This window comes from Bos grunniens, chromosome 19, assembly GCF_055505025.1.
Source record: "Bos grunniens cultivar Pamir isolate PY7600 chromosome 19, Bosgru_T2T1.0, whole genome shotgun sequence".
Classification (NCBI taxonomy): domain Eukaryota; kingdom Metazoa; phylum Chordata; class Mammalia; order Artiodactyla; family Bovidae; genus Bos; species Bos grunniens.
In genome coordinates this window covers 41,660,408-41,682,849 of record NC_141183.1, presented here as the reverse complement: position 1 = coordinate 41,682,849, position 22,442 = coordinate 41,660,408, and the positions used below count along the sequence as shown (strand labels likewise).

Here is a 22,442-nt window from a genome sequence, read left to right as displayed (position 1 = left end):
CCCCGTGGGCAAAGGTGCAGGCCCGGAGCTGAACCACCCAGGCTGGGAGGGGCAGGGCGCAGCTGCCGCAGGAGCTGTGTTCGGAAGTGTTGGTCGGCCAGCTGCCGCCTTCACCTGTTCCCTTGAATCCTGGACATCCTCATTTGGTATCCTGGTCGCCGAAGGGTGTGGCCTGTGGTGTTGTGGTGAGGGGAGGTCCTGCTGAGCTTGCATTTTCCAAGCCTCTTCAGGGGCTCTCTGACTCAAAGCCCCACCTGAATTCCTTTCGGAAATCTTTACCCCATCAGCTGCCACTTGAGAACAGAGCCTCTCCGTGGCCATCAGGCGTGCCTCCCTGGTCCTCAGCCAGGAGGGCATTGAGGGCACAGATAGGGGTCTTCCTCGTGGAGATGAGGTCAACAACATGGGTCAGAACGAAGCATGACGTTCCCAGCTGGTGGGGCCAGGCCTTGGACCAGAGGGATATGAGAATGATGGGGTTTGGGGACACCTCCCTCCCTGGGAAAACAGTGTCTCCTTCCTGCAGTCTGGGGTCCTGGGTGTGACCCCCACTGTCCTGGAGCTGTTAGGGGTAAGGCTGTGTGATTTCAGCAGAGAGTCCAGAGGAGCATCTGTGTCTGCTATGAGCCTGGTCAGGCTGGGACAGGCCTGGGGGACAAATAGCCCTTCAAGAAATCATGTCTAGTGGGAGTCAAGATGAGGTGGGTGGAAGGGGCCGAGGTCACCAGAGCTGTGTGTCCGTCTTTTGGGGTGAGAATGGAGGCGTGGTTGCTGTGGAATCCACTCTGGCCTCCTGTGAGTGGACGTCCATGCAGGGGAAGGAGGTGGCTCGGGGCACAGGCTGGCCCTTCAGGTCTCAAACTCCTCCCTGTCTTTCATCTGACCTGTCCCTGTTCCTGCTTCCCCAACAGCTCTGCTCTACAAGCCCATTGACCGAGTCACCAGGAGCACCCTGGTCCTACACGTGAGTGTCTCCCTGCCGAGTGGCCAGGGAGGGCTTAGGAGTGGGTGGGAGACTGAGCCCAGGGTGCAGAAGCACCAGAGTCACTGACAACAGCCCATGCGGGGAGTTGGGCAGAGGGTCCCTGGGCCCTGACTGCACCTGCCTGGCCTGTGGTGACCAGCTGATGGGCCCAGGGCCTAAAAATAGCTTGGCCACTAAGCTTGACTTTTGGCCAAATGCTCCCTGGGAGGCAGGCACTTCCTGCCTCCTCATTCCTTGCCTGGTCTCCAGTGTCCTTGGAGCAGCTGTAGGGTAAGTGGGGGGTGTCTCTCCCAGCTGCTTGGTGAGAGGAGACTCCACCTGGTCTGCACCACCAGGGAGAAGAAGAATGACTGCAGCAGTAATAAAGGGGCGCCACTGCCCTGCTGCTCTGACCCTAATTCTTAGCTCAGCGTTTGCAGGCATGACCGAGTCAGAGTAAGGTCCCTAGTTGGCCCCCTTGGAATTCTTTCAGTGCGGATTGAGTTCTCCCTGCTGTCTTCTCGCTCAGCCCCACCCCGCTCCCCCATCTCACCACCCCATCCTTCCCAGGACCTGCTAAAGCACACACCTGTGGACCACCCAGACTACCCGCTGCTACAGGATGCCCTCCGCATCTCCCAGAACTTCCTGTCCAGCATCAATGAGGACATCGACCCCCGCCGGACTGCAGTCACAACCCCCAAGGGGGAGGTGAGCTCAGGATCTAGTGGGGCTTGGCCCCCAGGGTGAGGAGGGTGCCTGGCACCAGCTCGCCCATCCCTGCTCTCCTACACACATGGGCACCACTGCCCGATGCCCGGTGGCTCTCTAACCCTGACCCCTCAGTCCCAGCCAAGGACAGGCCTTCAGGTCCTGGGCCAACCGCTTAAAGTCCAGCATCTCATTAATCTTCATAATGGTCCACGGAGGCAGATGAGGAAACTGGGGCCTGGAGAGTCTCTCCAGGTCTCCCGCACAAGGTCTCCTGGCTATCAGTGTTGGAGCTGGATCCTTTAGCTCGGGGTCCCTGACCTCTGGGCCGTGGACTGGTACCTCCTATCACATCAGCAGCAGCATTAGACTAGACATAAAGGGCACAGTAAATGTGATGAGCCTGAATCATCCCGAAACCATCCCCCTCACCCTCCGTTTATGGAAAGTTGTCTTCCACGAAATCAGTCCCTGGTGCTGGAAAGATTGGGGACCGCAGCCATAGCTGGGGTGTTCAGCAAGCCTCAGACACTGACCCCCGCACCAGGGCTCTGTCTGTCTCATTCTTGAATGCAGCCACCTCCTCTGGGCAGCATGGTGTCCTCGGGGTCCTCTGGAAAATAATGGCTCAGGCAGAGGGAGCTTGGAGAGTCAGGGAGAGGTGGCTGAAGCTGCCAGGTGACTGAACTGTCCCAGGTGGGCGCCTGGATGTGGCTAGCAGCTCCAGTTCCCTGGGGGCCCTTTTTGCTAGAGGAGTGGGGGTGCCTCAGTGAGGGGAAGCAATTTGAAGAATCAGAGGGACAGTTAGCTGCGTGGGTCAGCAGCCTGACCCACATATGGAGCTTCCTGTCCAGAAGAGGTAATTAAGTGGCGTTCAGGAGTGAAGGCTGGCTGCCTTTCTGCTCCTTTGTAGTGTTTATGAAGTTCCAGTGTCTCCTGGGGAGGGAAGTAATGAGGGGCAGGATCTGGGGATTGGCTGATGGGACCAGCGCGCTGTCCCTGCATGTAGCCCCAGCCCCGGTTTGCAGACCCTGGAATGTCACCAGCTGGTTTGACTCTGAGGATGTCTGAGAGATCTCCAGAGGCCCTCGAGCACGACCAGTTTGGGATCGTTTTAATAGTGTGCTCTCTACGTGCTCACCTACATATGCAGCATATATAGGTCACACAGAGAAGCCTGAGACAGACTGTGACAGCCCCACAGAGGCCCGCGGGCTCAGGGTGGTGGGGAGGAGGCTCTGGAAGTTATGCGTGGAGCGAAATGCTCCAGACCAGCCAGAGCCCAGGGTAGAGACAGCTGCAGGATCCCCAGGACACTGCGACAGCCCCACGGAGGGAAGCCCAGGGTCCCCCATCCAGCCGCCTGAGGCGGGTTGCAGAAGCCACTCAAGAAGCAGAGGCCTGAGTGGTTCTGCAGATCAAAGTTCCGCTGTAACGAGATCAACATCTTAGGCAGAGTTAGGGAGGCGTTTCTAGGGTGGAGGTGGGTGGGGTATGTATGACCCACTGTGGGTCTATCCAGGGATGAGCTGTTGAGGTCTGCGGAAAAATGGAAAGCTACCACTTTCGGATCATATATTACATGCCAGGCACTATACTGACTGTTCTACATATACCATGGCTCCTATGCTATGGGGGCCAATGTCATTGTCTCCATTTTACAGATGCTAAGACTGAGGCTCAGAGAAGTCAGGGAACTTACCCCCAAGATCTCAGCCAGGAAGTGGCAGAGTCTGGATGTAAGCCCGTGTTAGAATAGGTGTTAGCTATGAGCTCAGTCATGTCCTACTCTGCAACCCTATGGACTGTAGCCTGCCGGGTTCCTCTGTCCATGGAATTTTCCAGGCAAGAATACTAGAGCTGGGTGCCATTCCCCACTCCAGGGGATCTTTCTGACCCAGGGATCAAACCCGCATCTTTTGTGTCTCCTGCACTGGCAGGTGGATTCTTTACCGCTGTGCCACCTTGGAATCCCCAAGCCTGGGTGCCTGACCCCAAAGCCAGTGCTGCTAACCACCAGGCACTATGGTCCCTCCCTGGAGCCCTACCCCCACCCCCACCCCCACCCTCACAGCTGGATGGGTGCAGGCTGGGCCCTGGGCTGACCCCCCTGAGCAGGCGGGGCTGGGTCTCTCTCAGACGCGGCAACTGGTGAAGGATGGCTTCCTAGTGGAAGTGTCAGAGGGCTCCCGGAAACTGCGGCACGTCTTCCTCTTCACCGACGTCCTCCTGTGCGCCAAGCTAAAGAAGACATCAGCGGGGTGAGTGTGCAGGGGGGTTGGTGGGGGGGGGGAACTAGACCCCACCCCCCAGTGGAGCCTGTCAGCAGCCTGGGGCCATCTGCATTTTTTTCCCCCTTTTTAAAAACATATTAATTAATTTTATTTTACTTCATAGCCTTTTTCTAAAAATAAATCATGGTTTTAATTATAAATATAATACAACCAAATTATAGGGGGTGGGAAATAAACCCTGTCACCCACCCGAACATAAGCATCAGTCTCCTGCTGCTATATTTCCTTCCAGTTTTTTTTAAATGTTCTTATTTTTTTCATATACTTGTAATCAGAGTGAATACCCAATTTGGGGCTCTGCTTTTTCCATTTCACGTCATAAGCATTTTCCCTCTTGCTGCTTAATTTTCATAATCATCATTTTACTTTCCTGCATGATGTTACAAGTGGATATGCCATAATTTACTTAGGCATTCTCCTTTTATTAGACAGCTCTAAATTTTTGCTAACTGCAATTCAGTGAATATTCATTAAATCTGATTCTACCATTTATTGAGTGCTTGTGCCATGCCAGGTGCCATGACAAATGCTTTGAATATATTATTTCTAATCTCCCCAGCGACTTCACAAAGTAGGTATTATTATCCCCATCTCACAGATGAGAAAAAAGGCTTAGGAAAGTGAAATAAGTTGCCCAAGGTCATAGAACTAAAGTAGAGGAAACAGGATTTGAACCTTCATCTGACTTGAAAGCTGCTTTTGAGCTCCATCTCTGTACCCAGTGACTAGAGTGTCTCTGTCACAAGCAGAAAAGGTTCTTCAATATGTATTCCTACGGTCTTCCAGCCTTATTTTCTTACCACCTATGGTGTGCTGAGGGAGGCAGGCCACAGGCTTAATATTGCAGGGAGGTACAAAGCGAAGTCCTGGGGAAAGTGAGAGAAGGAGAAGCTATTATTCTGAGTTTCAGTAGAGGGGATGACGTTTGAGATGATTCTAAAGCAGAGGTGACAGTCGTAAGCATACATACCTCTGCGTTAAGTCCTTTGCCCATGGCAGACATTACTAGTGGACCACAGCACTATTTCTCGTTGGACTTGGATGTGGCTTTATAATCCTCGAGTCATTATCCCATGTGACTTCTATTGAGAAGAGGTGGCATTCAAAATTACATCTGTATTGTATCTCTAGCTAAGAAGATAAAGAATGTAAGTTATGTATAGAGAAGCTGGAAGGGAAGAGTTGGATGGGGAACAGGGGAGACCACTCTTGCTGAGACACTAGAGGTTTGGGCTGCCTAAGAATGTCAGTCGTCTTGGGCCAGAAGAATGTCAGGCTGGAGGTCCAGAGCCCTTACCGCTGCCTGACCATGCTGCTGCTGCTGAGTCGCGTCAGTCGTGTCTGACTCTGTGCGACCCCAGAGACGGCAGCCCACCAGGCTCCCCGGTCCCTGGGATTCTCCAGGCAAGAACACTGGAGTGGGTTGCCATTGCCTGACCCTCTGACTATCATTATTCCACGAATGTTTCCTGATCAGGCTCCTCAGGGTATGGATCATTCTTGCCTGTGACGAGTTCTCAGTCAATCCCTGTCAGGTGGTTTTGGTTCTAGAGATTCGAGCCTGAAAATCCAGTTCCTCTGTGGCTCACATCTCCCTCTGACCTGTTTGCAGGAAGCACCAGCAGTATGACTGCAAATGGTACATCCCCCTGGCTGACCTAGTGTTTCCATCCCCTGAGGAGTCTGAAGCCAGTCCCCAGGTGCACCCCTTCCCAGACCACGAGCTGGAGGACATGAAAATGAAGATCTCTGCCCTTAAGAGTGAGATCCAGAAGGAGGTGAGCAGAGCCTGGCATCAGCTGGGGCTGAGAAGTTGGCCATTTTCATTGCGGACCTTGGAATTGGGTGTGCCAGGGAAATGGAGGAAGAAGTGATAAAATTTGGGAGTCTGACAAGGGAGGCAGGATGTAAGAGAGGAAGGCCTTTCTTTACAATCTTCAGGATAACATGTCTGACCATGACACATGAGCACTGGGCAGATAGAAGTCGGGCCAAGGAGTCAGTGCTCAGAATTTAGTGGGGTTAATTATGGGACGTTTCCTGGGGAACAGTGTATGCCAAACACTGCAAAAGCAAGAGGAGAAAAAGTCTTCTTAAGGAAAAGCAGGATGTGTGAGAAAGGAAGGGCCTGGGAGTCTCCTCAGAAATTGACAAGTCGAGTAGGCAAATAAATAAACAGGCGGCTTTGGAGATCACTTGGTCTAAAAATGCACAGAAGCTTGTATCCTGATAGAGAACTGAGATTCTGTCAAACATACATGGAACATTTACAGATAATTTAACATGTATTAGGCTGCGTTTTGCTGTTGTTCGGTTGCTAAGTTCATGTCCAGCTCTTTGTGATCCCACGGACTGCGACACATCCGGCTTCCCTGTCCTTCACTGTCTCCCTGAGTGTGCTCAAATTCATGTCCGTTGAATCAGTGATGCCGTCCAACCATCTCATCCTCTCTTTCCCCCTTCTCCTGCCCTCAGTTTTTCTCAGCACCAGGGTCTTTTCCAATGAGTTGGCTCTTCCATCAGATGGCCAAAGTATTGGAACTTCAGCATCAGTCCTTCTAATGAATATTCAGGGTTGACTTCCTTTCAGGTTGACTGGTTTAGTCTCCTTGTAATCCAAGGGACTCTCAAGAGTCTTCTCTGGCACCACAATTCAGAAGTGTCAGTGTTTTGGAATAGGAAATCTCAAGTTTAAAAAAAAAAAAAAAGTGTACTGGTCATGTTCACAAACAACAATGCAGTAAATTAGAAGTCAACAACTAGAATATAGTTAAATTATATATCTGGGAAGTTAAAACTTTCCAGGTAAAGAGGAAATCAAAAGGGAAACTGCAAATTATTTAGACCTGCATGAAAATGAGAGCACTCCATATTAAAACCCAGGGGATACAGCCAAAGCGCTCTTTAGAGGAAAATGTACAGCCTTAAGTTCATTATATTTGAAAACAGTGGCTAGAGGAAAACACCCAGAAGGAACCTTCCCCAGGAATGGAAAGAAGAGCATGGCGGGGCTTGGTTAGTTGGCCTTGGTGCTTCTCTTCACCCATCCAGGCTTGGCTTAGGCCTCGCGTCCCCAGATGAGCCTTCCCCGATGTCTCCCCACTGTTGGGGGTTTCGGTTGGGTGCCTGGCTTCCTGGTTCTTGATGATTACCTCTTTGCTTGGCTTTATTGGTGCTGAGTTGTTATTGCACACTCTGCTGTCTCTCTTCCCCACTAGAATTTCAGCTCCAGGGAGGGGACCGTTTTCTTCAGTTCTGTGCGCTAATGCTCAGTTGCTAGCCTGCCAGGCTCCTCTGTCCATGGGACTCTCCAGGTAAGAATACTGGAGTGGGTTGCCATTTCCTACTCCAGGGGATCTTCCAGACCCAGGAATCTAACCAGCGTCTCTTGCATCTCCTGCATTGGCAGGCACATGCTTTATCACTGTGCCACCTGGGAAGTCCCCTATGTCCTACTACTTAACATGTAATAAATAGGTGCTTTATGAAAAGTTGTTGAAGGACACATGCCCAGATGGCTTCTAAGGATTCTTTCAACCCAGATATCTTTCTCTGAACAGAGGAGAGGAAAACCACAGTAATAACCCAGGGATGTTTGGGTCATGAGAATGTCCTACCCCTGTGGCTCAGCTGGTAAAGAATCCACCTGCAGTGCAGGAGACCTGGGTTCGATCCCTGGGTTGGGAAGATCCCCTGGAGAAGGGAAAGGCTACCTGCTCCAGTGTCCTGGTCTGGAGAATTCCATGGACTGTATAGTCCACGGGGTCGCAAAGAGTCGGACACGACTGAGCGGCTTTCACTTTCACAGTGTCTAGGACTGGGGTACACCTGCCCGGAGGGAGCCCCCTGAGCAGCACAGGTGTCCTCCTAAACAGCCAGCCTCAGGGGAGCCTATTTCCTCAGTTGGGTCTGCCAGCATCTGCACATCAGGGGCATCCCGCATGCGTGTCCCTCACCCGGTCCTGGGAGCTGCAGGCTCTGGGCCTTCCGTCCTGCCCCAGGTGTGCAGACGTGGCCTTCTGCTTCATTGAATCCATGCTTACTGACGGCTGCAGGGCTGCGCCAGATGCTCACAGACCTCCTCATCCAGTGGAAAAGGCACACATTCTTCTGTGTGACCGCAACACGTGACACAGCGTGATGAGAGTCACTGGAGATGCACGGTGTTGTTCTCTGAGTCACAGAAGCAGCAGCAATTTATTCTTTCAATAATATTTTTAAGCCTAATTTTTTCCCTAATCCCCAGTGTCACACTGACTTCTTATAACAAGAAATACAATACCAAAGTGCGTAGAATAGAACTTCTTACCTTCCCCCCATCATTCCTAGTTTGAGATATATTCTTCTAGACGCTCCTGTGTTTACACGTGTGTGTCTATGTATTTTTTGATGAGACTACACGTGCCGTTTTGCAGTTTCATCTGTCAGATCCTTTTTCACAACTGTATCCTGTTCTCACTCGACGGCACAACATATTTGGGTCTTTAGATGGGTTCTCCTTCTTTCCTCGGCACTTCTATTTCTTCCCGGCAGATCCCCTACGAGCGGGATGTCTGGGGCAGAGGGCTTGCGCATTTCATCGCCAGGTTTACGGCTGCAAAGTTTGCATCCGATTGTGTTCCCTCCAGCAGTGTGTCATCGTCTGTTCCCCCACAGTGTCACAGCACCGGCTGTGAGCAATTGTCACAATTCTGCCAGTCTAGTGGGTAAAAAAAAAAAAAGCAGAGATGAATTCTAGCTGTAGAGCTTGAGGATGGCATTGGCACTGAGATGTGAAGCATAATAGTGGTTCATAAAAGGGAAGGGATCCTTTATACGATACAGACTGGAAAAACTGGAGACAGCTGAGATGGGGAGCAGCTTGTTAGAGAGCAGGGAATAATAGCGTGAGCCTGGGGTGGAAGATGTAGGGGATGTGTGGCGGGCGTGGAAGCTAGAACCCAGGCCTGGGGAGGCCCCATGGGGCCAGAGGCAGTGGGGGCTTTATGCTGAAAGGTGTGTGCTGCTTTTAAGCAGGGCGTCTCGGTGGTACCCAGAATTTAATTTATGGAGATGACTGAGTGATCGCCCAGAGATCTTGATGCCACTGGAAGATTTTTATTCCTTAGATTTATTACTTATAGTTTCCAGGAGTAGGTGGCATATGCCACACCACGCAGGGCTATGTGGGAAAGCATGGGGTTCGGTCAAGAGACAGAAGGAGGGACTTCCTTGAGAGTCCAGTGGTTAAAACTCTATGCTTCCAATGCAGGGGTACAGGTTCCATCCCTCGTCTGGGAACTAAGATCCCACATGCCATGCTGAGTGGGCAAAAAAAAAAAGAGGCAGAAGGAGCATGGCAAGTGCGTAGCCCAGAGCCTAGATTGTGTTTTCCACAAGAAACAGCTTAGGACTGGCAAATTGAATAAGTCAGCAGGCTCTGGGCTAGAGCGGTCATATCTAGTTGCCCTGGGGTACTTAGGGCAGAAGAAATCCTGGCTTGTGTTAAAGGAGAGGATAAGGGGTGTGGACTCCAGACTGACTGGTTTGCACATGAAAGATGCACTCACAGGGAAGTCATGTAGTAGCCTAGGAATTAGCATGTCCTGCGAGGAGCATTTTTTTCTGTGGCTGATTGGCCCTCCCAAGACATCAAATTGTCATAAAATATAGGAAAAAAAATGATGACTGTACAGAGGAATGCTGTATGTAGAACTACAGGGTGACAAGTGGAGTCCGAGTGCAAGGAGAACCGCCTGTGCCCTCTGTCCCCTGCAGAAAGCTAACAAAGGACAGAGCCGGGCCATCGAACGCCTGAAGAAGAAGATGTTTGAGAATGAGTTCTTACTGCTGCTCAATTCCCCCACAATCCCGTTTCGGATCCACAATCGGAATGGAAAGGTCAGAAAGGACGGAGATAGGACAGACAGCCCCCTTCCTCCAGGGCTGCCCACTTGCTATGGCTCCTGGCCCTGAACCTTCCCAACAAGGCTGCCATGGCTCCTGCCCTGGACTGCCTCCCCCACTCATGGACAGCCAGTGCCCTCTGCTGGCCATCACTGGCACTGCCACTCCCATCACCTGGCTTCCTAGGAGGAAGGCCTTCCTCCCACCTGCCTTCTTCTCCAAGCCTAGGGGTGCCTGGGTACAAAGGCGCTTTATTGGGGGCCCCAGAATCCAAAAATGTCCTGGGTCTGACTGTGGTCACTCTAGTGAATTCTCATCTCCTCTCTTCAGAGCTACCTGTTCCTACTGTCCTCAGACTATGAGAGGTCAGAGTGGAGAGAAGCGATTCAGAAACTGCAGAAGAAAGGTAATGCCCCACCTGTGCTCTACGCTGCGCTGCTGGTGTCCGTGGCAAGAGAGGGCCTTCTGCATTTCCAAGCACTTTGATGTCCACTGGCTCCTCTTTAGCCATCCTAGTTACTCTGTAAAATGCCAGGGTAGTAACATCTTAACTGATGTTACTGATCAGTTGAGGCCCAAAGAATTTAGGTGATTTGCTTAAGAATGTATAGTGAATTGTCAGCAGGACTGGACCCAGAGCCCAGAGTTACCCGTCTGTCTTGCTGTCATGTACATAATTCATGAACCTCTCCAATTAGATCCTGCGCTTCTTATCCTTCTGGCAGCACCCCTGACTCTCCCCAGCTGAGTGTCTACTCCCCCTTCCAATGACCAACTCTGCCCTTAGAGCTAATCTTTTTTTTCTGAAGTAGCCCTCAAAGAAGAGCAGTGGGTCCTAGTGGACCTGTGAGGACATTCCGCTCTCTCTTGGCTCCTCCTACAGATCTTCAGGCCTTTGTCCTGAGCTCGGTGGAGCTCCAGGTGCTCACAGGATCCTGTTTCAAACTTAGGACTGTACACAACATTCCTGTCACCAGCAATAAAGACGGTAAGATCTGGAATCCGAGGTTGCTCAATCAGCGGGTCCAAGCCCCCGGGGTATTGCCAGGGCCTTCCACAAACACCTAGCTGGTCACTTGGCTACCAGTAGCTGACCTCTGCTCCGCTGAGCTGGGAAGACTCAGTTGCCAGATACACAGGGAGTTTGAACAGATGTTTTTCTCTGCTGAGTCCCTGGATGATGCCCAACTCCTCCCTGGCGACCTCTGGCTGAAGAAAAGAATCTGGCGTCCTGGTGCACTGGGACTGTGATGTTAATATGTTTGTGGAAGCAGAAGGCTAAGCCTGGGGCAGGGTGGTGGTGGAGCACAAGGTGTGGATTAGAGTGTGAGAAATAAGGCTGGACCCGCTCTTTGGCACAGAGTGACTTATGTTGGTTAATTTCCACTTTGGAAGGCTAGACTGAGGAGGGCAGCAGTGGGATAGGCAGGATTCATAGGAGGAGGGAAAGTGCTCCCAGGGATCGGGACTCCCAGCCCAGGAGGAAGGTGTGGACTGACCACCCAGGCTGAGTGGAGGGAGTGCGTCAGCTCGCACTCCAGGCTGCAACAGACTGTGGACGCTTCTTCCTCTGGCCACCAGGTGGTGCTGTCGGACCGAGGCGCAGACTTGCTCCCATCCTTTGTGTAACCAACCAGCCAGGGGTGAGGCCGGGGAGGAAGCAGGCCTCTCATCACCATCTTCCCTGGGGGGCTTTTCTCTCTTGCAGACGACGAGTCTCCAGGGCTCTATGGCTTCCTCCATGTCATCGTCCATTCTGCCAAGGGGTTTAAGCAGTCAGCCAGTAAGTACCCATGACCACCTGCCCCAGGAAGAGGCTTCGTTGTTCATCCTTCCTGTGGACCCATTGCATGGGGCCTCCCACCTGCTCTGCCTTGGTCTGCCCAGGCTGGGGCACTGCCAGCTGCTTTGAGGTGTGGCATTCCCCTAAAGGTCAGGAGCTAGCTCCTCTTGGCAGGGGTTCATCCCTGCGCTCTGTCTCCAAAGTCTGCTCTGCCCTAAGCCCTTCTCTACCCCCAGGTATCAGAAATATGGGGCTCCAATCCCACATCCGCAGATCACAAGCTGTGTGACCTTGGGCAAATCTCTTAATCTCTCTAAGCCTTCTCTTTTTTCTACAAAAAGGGCAATACTTACCTAAGAGCTGGCTTAAGTATGAGCTTTATGTGTAGGGCCAGTGCCCTGCTACTACACATTCTTTTTCCTTCTTTATCACCATCTGCTGCGTCCATGCAGTTCGTAGTATTTTACAAGATACGGTTACATTTTTATCTAACTTTTCTCCCTGTAGGAATTTGTGAGTTAGGCAGCTAATAGTTTCTTCCCATTTGCCAGATGAGAAAACTGAGTCACAGAGAAAGAAAAGGACTTGGTATTATATAGGATCAGAAACCTGACTCCTCTCCCTCCCTCCTCTTCCCCTCTGGTAAGATCTGCCCTCTGCCTCTCTTCCTACAGCGCACCACGCAGAGGGTATGCCGTTGACTCGCAAACAGTCATTCAATTAACATTCTCTGTGACACCTGGATTCCCGCAGCAAATCTGCCTGCCTTCTCTGTGTTCCCATCACCCTGGGGCAGCACCTGTCGTACTTTTTTGTCACTTAAAATGTGCTTCATGCACTGTGAGTTCTGAGAGGACAGGAGCCACGTCTCCTTCATCGCTGAATGAACAGGAGCTCAAAATGCTGAACGAAGTAGTTTATTTCCAGATGCCTATTGTGCTGCTGGGTCCCTTACTAGGTGCTAGAGAAAATGCAGATGTGGCCAGTGAGCTGACAGTGGTTGGCACATTCAGAGCTTTTTCGGGTGCATTATCTGCTCTGAGCCTCCTGGCACCCTTTCTAGGTTGCTGATGCCATTCCCACTTGTCACACAAAGAAGCTGAGGCCAGAAAGCTCCAGGGACTTTCCCAGGGCGGCCCAGCAGGGCACACAGATGATGGAGTTGAATCCATGCCTTCTGACACCAAGGCCCACGCTTTCCCCTCTAGAGCACCGTTTCTCTCAGTGTGGCCAGGACCCCCTCGCGCATCACTCGGGCTGTGCTGGCGAAACAGCACCAGTTTCCTGGATGCCCCCAGACCCACAGAATCTGCTGATGGGGGCATTGCCTGGGAATATTCCTCATCAGTCAGCTCCTTGGGGCTGCTCCACACACCAAGTCTGCAGCCCACTGAGCTGGACGGGGGCCCTCATGTCTCCATGGTGACCAGATGTCTCCCCCTTCCTGTCTCTCTGCCTCCTGTCAGCTGGAATAGGCCTCAGGAGCAGGCCCATTAGGGTGGGGCGTCCCACTGCCCCAGAGCAGGGGTCCGACCTCTCAGACTGGGTTGGGGTGCTCAGACACGGGGTGAGTCACGGCTCCAGAGTCTCCCCTTGGCCTCCAGCCAGTCCTCACTTCCCTCCGCCAGCCCCCTGACCCGCTCGGACATTCCTTCTGACTCAGGCTTTGTGAATCTTCAGTCACGGCTGCTTGTCCTAGTAAACTGATCAGGTCCACACAGTCCAGCCTGGCCTGCAGGCACCATCGTCTTGACCGGAGGAGAGCAGTCAGGCACAGAGAGGGGGTGGTTTGCGCAGAGCTAGGATTTGACCCAGACAGGCCGACTCCAAAGCCCTCCCTTTTATACCAGAACTAGTCCCTGATGGGGATTCCCTCACAGGGGAGCCAGTGAAGGGACACTTCACGCCCATCCATCTCTCAGCTGCCCAGACGCGCTCTCTGCTCTGATGGGGGCCCGTTAGGCCTTCTGCTTCATTCGCCTGTTCACCTGCGCCCTGCTCAGATACCTGCTGTGCTCAGATACCTGGTTACATCCAGTCTCCATCACACATAGTGAGGGACAGCTCTCCCCAGTCTTAGCTCTGCAGGAGAGTCCTGATGGAGAACAGCCCAGCTGGGTAGCTCCTGGGGCCTGGGAGGGGCATGTACAGCCACCCTCTGACCTCCGCCCCCTGCCCCTGATTCACACTAGAGGACTGGCTGTGGTTCCCCAAAGTCACCCCCCAGCACACACCATTGCCTTGGGAAACAACCTAGTCAGTGCCCAGGGAGGGGCAGGCTGCGGGGCCTGAGGCTGGGCGGGCATGTGGATTTGCAGAGCGCCCACGGGAACCCTGGGAAGACTGATGCATGATCCCCCTTCCCTCCTGGGTTCCTGAGCCCTGGCCCTCATTCGGTGTCTCTGCCTGTCCCCACAGACCTGTACTGTACCCTGGAGGTGGATTCCTTTGGCTACTTTGTCAGCAAAGCCAAAACCAGGGTGTTCCGGGACACAACAGAGCCCAAGTGGGACGAGGTGAGTGGTCCCCGCCGGGACCCCGGGCTCATCCCCCACCGTGCCCACCCTGCTCCCGGCACTCTTGTCCTATTGTCTGGGGATGGCCAAGCCTGCTGCTGGGCCAGCTCTGTCCCTCTGCCCTCCCCTCCCTGCTCATCTGGCTTCTGATCTTGGGTTTGTGTCTAGACACAGGGTTATATTATAGTTCGGGGTCTCCCATCCAAGTACTAATCAGGCCCGACCCTGCTTAGCTTCCAAGATCAGATGAGATAAGGAGCATACAGTTCAGGGTCTATACTCCCCTTCCTCAGTGATTCCTAGGCCTCCGGAGCTCCAGAGAATGAGGAAGCTGCTCCAGACCTCATGACGTGGTCCTCATGGGCCCGCCTCGCCCCCTCTCACCCTTGCAAAGGTGGGGCCCACCCTTGCTGGGAACCCAGGTCAGCTGCAGGCGTTCAGCATCCTGTCTCGTCTTTCCCCAGGAGTTCGAGATTGAGCTGGAGGGCTCTCAGTCCCTAAGGATCCTGTGCTACGAGAAGTGCTATGACAAGACCAAGGTCAACAAGGACAACAATGAGATCGTGGATAAGATCATGGGCAAAGGGCAGATTCAGGTGAGAAGCAGGCGCGGCCAGGGCACCAAGGCAAGGGTGCCTGGGAGGCAGTGCCAGTTGGGAAGGTGTCCTTCTCTTCTACCTTCTCGGTCAAGGTATTGGCCTTTGTGACTTGGGTTCACAGCTATCTTGAGCAAAGTTCCCCGAGGTCGTCATTCTCCCCCTGCTGGAGATGCTGTCGTATTCTAGCCCCAGAAGCCCATGTGTGCCTGGTTCCTTGGGCTTCCGCATCTTGTGCACTCAGGTCATCCACACTCCTGCAGGGTAGCCTGGAAGGATGACAGTGCCACTGTTTACACATCCAGTCTGTGGCCTTCTGATGGCTCTTTTCCAGAAATACTATGTTAAGAAGGATTCTGAGGTTGTATCGTGAATGCTGTGTTAAATTAGCACTGTCTGCCATGGAAGCAGTGAGACCCCAAGCATGTGCCGCTTTACTGGAAGGGCTGAGGATGTAGCTGGGCTGCTAGGGGCTGACCTCTGACCCCACTGCAAGGTTTGCTGGGCTTGACTCGCCTGTGCCAGGAGCTTGTTGGCTTAGGGTGGGTCTTGTGGTCCAAGCAGATCCAGATAGGTCCTGAGTCCAGATATATGCACCACCCCAGCTCTTTTTCTTTGCCTTATAAATGTACGTAGGGAAAAGGGCTTTGTTTGCAGCCTGTGAGTTTGGAAATTCTGTTAAAGATGGTTGCTGTTCACTTAGCCTGTCAAGGGGATGTAGGCTTGGAGGCGTGGCGTTTGGTGTGGAGCCGTCCACATTCTGTCTGGCACCTTGCGTGGCCTTGTGCTTATCACACAAGTGGCCTGGTTTGGGTGTGGATTCTTTGACTGTGCAATCAAGGGAATCCGTAACTGACACGCCCTGGGATTGAGCGGTGGGCATTGGGTGCTCTGGGCTTCTTAGCAGCTGTGCCAGGTGTCCTCTGGGTGCAGGAGCTGAAGCTGAATGATGCTTTTTCCCAGGAAGCGTTTGTTCTCTGATGCGCTGCTGAGGCCGCAGAGTTTGGTATCTGACTCTTGGCTGGGTGTCCTCAGAGGCAGTGTCCCCTTGGGGGCTTGTGTGCTCCCCCTACCCTGTCTCAGGCACCTGTGTGTGAACGAGGAAGATGGCACTATTCGGTGGGGGCCCGGCCGTCCGCCTCATGACACCCAGTGTTCCTGAGCATAATCCCTTCTTAATGCTGAGGACCTGCACCTCACTCTTCAGCACCGTCGCCAGGGAGATGGTGCTGCCAGGCAACCAGGAGCCAGTCCTTCATTATTTAGGGAACAGGAGCTGATGCGAGCGAGCTCTAGATTTAGTCCCGGGAAGCGACTTCCTGCAGAATAAGGACTGGGAGCCCCATGTCCACGTCCCTGGGCTGCCCATCTGGCCCCAGGAGATGCCCAGCCAAAAAGCATGACGGTGCCCATGCCCTCCAGGCCATTAGTGGCTATGGGATGGAAGGGTTAAAATGGTGTTCTGAGCAGCCAGCTCAGGGAGCACCATGGACGCCAACCCCCAGGGCTCCGCAAACCCGGATTCCAGGGCTCGATGGCCTCGTCCCCACCTGGACTCGCAGTCCTGTCGCTTCCCTCCCTCTCGCTGCTGTCAGCTGCATGGGCCCAGGGGAAACACGCCATAAATCATTACATCTTGGAGACAGGAGCAGATGGAGGTTGTGGGGGAAGGGGAAGAAGCCAGGTTATGTTTGGCAAAGCCGAGAGTGCAGTCTGGTAAGGAAAACGTTTCTGTGTTTAAGCTTCGAGGAATGTTAAACGCCTGGGAGTTGATATTAAAAGAAACACAAACCTTCCTGCTGCCAGCTGACCTGGGCCTGTGAGCGGCCAGTTCAGAGCCAGCGTCCTCTGGAGGGCTTTGAAGTCGCCCAGCCCTCAGCCCTCTGAGGCCCAGCCCTTGGTCTTCAGCCATGGAACCGTCTTGCCCGCCTTCTTCCTATGGATGGGGTGTGGGAGGGGGTGGTCTGTCCCCACCAGGGGGTGCACCGTGCGTGTGAAGTCCACTCACCCTTCTGAGGATGCCCGGGCTGGGTTGGAGAGGCTACACGGAGCCATGGAATGGTCTGTTCCCACAGCTCACTCCCACCTCCCTTTCCCGCTGGTGTCCAAGGAAGGGAGTTGGCACCGGCCTCTGGCACTTGGTTCCGTGCCCCTTCAGCAGGCGCCAAGGATGGCACTAAAGGTGGCCTCACAGTAGGGGCCGAGGCCTTGGGGCCGTTCAGCTGGCCTGAAGGAAGGCAGGGGGAGAAGGCCCGCCCCCTGTGGCCACCACTTCTTCCTAAGGCCCTCCTCGCTCAGCCCATCCAGGGAACAGCCGGAGACCCCAGGCATTTCCTCCCAAGTGAGCTTCCCTCTCTGGTTGGCGGTGGGGGCAGGGACCCCAGAGCGGCAGGCTGGGGGCGAGGAAGAGGTGGCCTGGAGTGACGGACAAACAGCAGCGCTAATCACCAGCGTGTGTGTCCAGCATTTGCACTCTTGGAGGCTTGTTCCCAAATGTTCTCATGTGGTCCTTGCAACAGCTCTTCCGGGAAAAGGACAGTCGCATCCGCCCCATTTACAGACAAGGACGGAGCGGCCCTGGCGTCTCTACTGGCAGTGCAGGAAAGGCCCCGCTGTCTCCTCTGTGCTGTGTCCCCTTGGGCCAGGCCTTCAGGGAGTCCCCCAGCCTGGGTGAAGGGCACTGCGGTGGCTCGTGGCCTGGGGGAGGAGCCGGGGCGACTTCCCATCCCACATCCTGCTCTGTGGCCTGTGTGTGTGCTCAGTCACTCAGTCGTGTCCGACTCTTTGCGACCCCCCCTGGACTGTAGCCCGCCAGGCTCCTCTGTCCGTGGGATTATCCAGGCAAGAATACTGGAGTGGGTTGCCATTTCCTTCTCCAGGGGATCATCCTGACCCAAGGATCGAACTCATGTCTCTTGTGTCTCCTGCATTGGCAAGCGGGTTCTTTACCACTGCGCCGCCTGGGAAGCCAGCTCTATGGCACATGGTGAACAAAGGGCTTCCTTTGTCTGGAGTCCTCTTACCTCCCAACGAGGGACATTTATTGCTGCCTGGTGTACCTGGAAGGAAGCAGAATGAGTGTTCACGGGAAAGAGCAGGGGAGGGGGACTTCCTCTGCTTCTGCTGTGTGCCTGGCACTGACTGGCTGCTCTGAGGTGTGGGCGCCCAGCCTCAAGGAATCTACTGCCAGATTGGAAAGACAAGCGTATCCCTATATGCCAGGCTGCTCGGCCACAAAGCAAGACGCCAGAGACGATGATGGAGAGGGTGATGATGATGATGGGAGGGGCTTGGGAATAAGAGCCCTCCCATCAGAGAGCTTTCTCTGACCCCCACAGTGGGCTAATACAGCGGTTACCCCAGGGGACCTTCATAGTCTCCTACAGGGTAGGAAAGTAATCACAGTTTAATATTCTTGGTTTTCCTTTTTGGCTGTACCAGGTCTTTGTTGCAGTCTGCCGGCTTGTCTGCTTGCAGCCTGTGGGATCTAAGTTCCCCAACCAGGGGTTGAACCTGTGTCCCCGGCATTGGGAGCTCCAAGTCTTATCCACTGGACCACCAGGGAAGTCCCCTTCACAATTTTAAAGTTGAGAAAGCTGAGGCAGAAAAGGGTTTAGGAACCTGCCGAAGGCCAGGCAGCTAGTAGGAGAGTGGAACTCTCCAGGGCCTCTGCCTGGCCCTCCCCAGGGCTCTCTGTTCCCCGCACTGTTCCCTGCATAATAAGACACAAACTTATGCCCCAGGAATTCAAACGAGGAGAGATCCTGGTGGGCAGGAGTTAGGGAGGCTTCCAGGAGGAGGTAGAGTGGGAGAGGTTTGAGAGCTGGGTTTTTTTGATTCCCAAAGCTGTGTTTATATTAAAAGAAAAATTGCAATAATAATAATGAGGCTTGAGACACAATCACAAACCGTCCTGACTCCCACTCCTCTGAACCAGCCATTTTATTTTGTGCCTTTTCCCTTCCTTGGGATGTAGATTTTTATGTGGTTTTAATGATAAGTGCATATTTTATCTTGTTTTTTCTATTTTCACGTAACATTATCATAAACCTTTTTTCTAGGGCTGAAGGTAGTCTTTATAATTGCCTTGTTTTGGGGTTACATTGTCAAAAGTACTTTATAAAAATCATTTTGCATAATGGCCAGCCCATTAATTGCCATTTTAAGGCTCTGTTATTCTAACAAGGTGGGCAGGCTCTGGATCAGCAGAAAGGAGTGGGGATTCTGGGGGAAGGGCCCACGTGGCCCAGAGCAGGGAGGCAGGAATGCACAGGGAGTGTCCCAGGAAATTAAGGAGCCCGCCTGCCCTGCGCTGAAGTTATGGTGAGCAGTGCCAGTAAGAGGGAGGTTGAAGGAATGAATAGAAGAGGAGGGATTCATAGTGTTCATGTCAGCAGGAATTCTGGAGGGTGTTTTTTCAATTCTGATTTGCGGGGAGCAAGAAACTGAGACCAGAAAGAGTGAGTGACATAACCGCAGTCACACAGCTGTTTAGTGGTTGAGCAGGGGCCCCAGATTTGGGATCCTGGTCCCAGTTCGGTCTTGCTTGGTCGGCTGCTGGCCAAATGAGGGAAATGAAAACTCTTGGATGGGGCAGTGGCAGACTGGGATGTCAGCCCATGACTCAGGGGTCTGCCCTTTGTCGCTGCAACTTTAGTAGAAGATCCCCCCAGCGTGGAGCGTCTCTGATCACCCCCTTCCTTCCCCAGACCTCCTCCTTGCTGCCCCGCCCCCACCCAGCCCAGGAACCCCTCAGCCAGGAGGCCCCCCTTCCTCCGCCTTGGCTCCCCAGCCCCAGGAGACTCCTGCGTGTTTATCCCTGTCTATTTCCAGCCCTGCCACTCCGGGCTCCAGATGTGCTGTCTCAACTGGGACCTGCTCGCTGGCCTGTGAGCTTATTCCCAGGATCCAGCCCTGGTTGACCGGCCGGGCCAGAGGGGAGAGTTCTCCCGAAGGATCTCACAGCTCAGTTCCTGCCACTGACTTCAGACCGGAGAGGGGTCTGAGACCAAGGAGCCCCTTCATGCCTCTGCTCCCCCTTTCCCAGTTCAGCCAGAAGCCTGGGGATGGGCCCCCAACCTTCAGTTCTCTTCTCCTTGGTGGAAGGCAGCTACACTCCTGTGAGCTGACTGGGGGCTGCCCTCCCCGGACATAGGAGAACTCAAGACCCCAGGGTGAGGCAGGGGCAGGGCTCCAGGCCCAGAAGGAAGCCCCAGCTGTCCTGATGCCTGGAGGGATAACTCCCTGCCTCCCCCCGACTGCCCCCCACTCCCCCAGCCCTGATTGCAACATTCAGGCCTGATGAGAGCCTCCGCCCTCTGGTCTTCCTCCCATCTGGAGCTTGAAGCCTGTGTCTGAAGCGGGAAAGGAGAGTAATTTCTTTGACATTCTTGACCTGGCTACTTGGAAGCTTATGAGGGGTTAGTTATTAGAAATGACACTCAGGGAGGAGGTCATGAAGGCCAGTCCCCTGCCTTCAGAACTAAGAGTATTCTTAGAGCCCAGATTGGCTCATCTGACAATATCTAGACCCACTTACTTTTTGGTTCAACAGTGATAAAATATATATATATACTGTGAAATTTTCCATTTTAATAATTTTTAGGTGTACACTTGAGAGACGTTAAGTCCATTCACATTGTTGCGTAGCCATCATCACCATCCATTTCTAGAATTTTCTCATCTTCCCAAAAGGAAGCTCTATACCCATTACACAGAAACTTTCCATTCCTCCTCCCCAGCCCCTGGCAACCAGCATTCTATCTTCTCGGAATTTGACTATTCCAGGTAGCTCATGTAAATGGAATCCTGCAGCGCTTATCCTTGTGTGACTGGCTTACTTCATACAGCCCAGTGTCTTTAAGTTTGGTCTACGTAGTTTGATAGAACAACAGACTTTCCTTCCTTTTTAAGACTGAACAGCGCTATATGTGTAAACTGCATTTTGCTTATCCGTTCATCCATCGACGGACGTTTGGGCTGTTTCCACCTTAGACTTTACTTTTTAAAAAAATTAATTTGGTTGTATCGGGTCTTAGTTGCGCCACGTAAGGTCTTCACTGCATTATGTGGGATCTTTCGTTGCGACTCTCAGGCTCCATAGTTAGGGCACAAGCCCCGTGGCATGTGGGATCTTAGTTCCCCAACCAAGGATCAAACCTGCGTCCCTTGCATTGCAGGGCAGATTCTTAACCACTGGACCACCAGGGAAGTCCCCGACTCTTACATTTAAGTAAGGAAAGAGCATAGTTTCTGAGGATGGAGTTTCTCAGCTCCTTCCCTCCAGGCCCAGGGTCACCATGTCCCTCCCCCACCCATAGTTGCTCATCTCTCTCCGGATGTAATAGGAGAGCAGGCCTCCACACCCCCAGGACACAACTGGTCACTGTTAGCTTCTTTTTTTGAAAAAGCATCATTTTTTAAGTTGAAGTATAGTTGATTTACACTGTTGTGTTAATTTCTGCTGTGCGGCATAGTTCCATGGTGGTTTATCATAGGGTACTGAACATGATTCTCTGTGCTACACAGTAGGACCTTCTTATGTATCCATTCTATATATAAAAGTTTATATCACTCACCATTAGCCTCTTCCAGTTAAAGAAAAGAGCTGCCCCACTGCTTTCTCTCCCCCCACCCCACCCCACCCCCACCCTAGCTAGGCCCCGTCTCCTCGGGTCTCCTTTCCTTCCTTGGCTGCCCTCCCTTTGGTCAGTGGTTTAGAAAGATTGAGTGTGGAGTGCGGTTTACCCTGACAGTATAGGAAGAACCCTGGACTGAGAGTCGGAGAAAGCATCCAGGTCCCTTGACCTCTGGGGGCCGCAGTTTCTTCATCTGTTAAATGGGGACAGTTACCCCCACGCTGCCTCTGTCATAGGCTTGACATGAGGCTCAAAGGATGGAATGTCCCTGAAAGAGCTGGTCAGTGCACATCCACGCTTTCGCTGGTTTATCCCTGCGTTTCTGCTTGTTGAGCTCCCTCTAAGTGGCAGGCACTGTGCAATAGATGCAAAGAATGAACGGGACCTCCCCACATAGTGAAGAGAGCAGAAGAGAACTGGGATCATTCAGTCAGTGTTGGAGGGGCTTTGAGGCCAGATGGACCTGGGCTTCAGTCTAGCTTTCTCCATTCATTAGTTGGGAGAACTGGTTACTTGACCTCATTGAGCCTCAGTTTCCTCACCTGTAAAATGGGCTGTCAAGAGAACTGAATGGGAAAGTGCGTGAGGCCCTTTGCAGGGCCTGGCACAGAGTCTGTCTAGTGACGTCAGCCTTTTGCCTGAGCCAAGCAGGACCAGGTCCACTGTCCTCCACCTTCCTGTGGGCGTTCTGCGTGTAGCTTGTCAAAGCATTCCTGCCTCCAAAGGCTGTCACCTGCGAGTGGCCCCTGTGTTTGGGCCTTAGGCTGGCTGAGGCCATGTCTGTTTTCTTAGGCTGGTGGATCCAGACGGGCTTTGATGAACCAACCTCTGAGGGGGCGGGAGGTCAAGGTGGGGGTCCTCACTGCCTGCCAGCCTGAAGTTTCCCTCCTGTGCCCCTACCCCAGGCTAATTAGTTCCAGGCTTGTCCCCTTGGAGCTCTGCTCACCTCGGCTTGGTGTGGTCAGGCCCAGAGTGAGTGATGAGCTGGGAAAAGGGGGTCATTGTTGGAGGGAGCTGCGTCTGGCTTCAATTGCTCTGCAGGGCATGCGGGAGC

At 53.1% G+C, this 22,442-nt stretch overlaps 1 protein-coding gene across 28 annotated transcripts in view; it reads left to right on the top strand.

Annotated features, from left to right (window-relative positions):
• ABR (ABR activator of RhoGEF and GTPase) overlaps positions 1-22,442 on the top strand; it is a 185,938-nt gene that overhangs the window by 134,799 nt on the left and 28,697 nt on the right. For 19 of the 28 annotated variants that reach the window (XM_086359865.1, XM_086359863.1, XM_086359878.1 and 16 more), the window contains 10 exons: positions 912-964; positions 1,535-1,675; positions 3,794-3,936; positions 5,582-5,747; positions 9,727-9,849; positions 10,186-10,261; positions 10,739-10,843; positions 11,564-11,638; positions 14,057-14,154; positions 14,619-14,750. In XM_086359865.1, the coding sequence (XP_086215991.1) occupies positions 912-964; positions 1,535-1,675; positions 3,794-3,936; positions 5,582-5,747; positions 9,727-9,849; positions 10,186-10,261; positions 10,739-10,843; positions 11,564-11,638; positions 14,057-14,154; positions 14,619-14,750 (1,112 nt within the window). Of the gene's footprint in view, positions 1-911; positions 965-1,534; positions 1,676-3,793; positions 3,937-5,581; positions 5,748-9,726; positions 9,850-10,185; positions 10,262-10,738; positions 10,844-11,563; positions 11,639-14,056; positions 14,155-14,618; positions 14,751-19,583; positions 20,333-22,442 lie in introns of those variants that run through there. The other 9 variants (XM_086359864.1, XM_086359883.1, XM_086359873.1 and 6 more) reach the window with 3 other exon arrangements.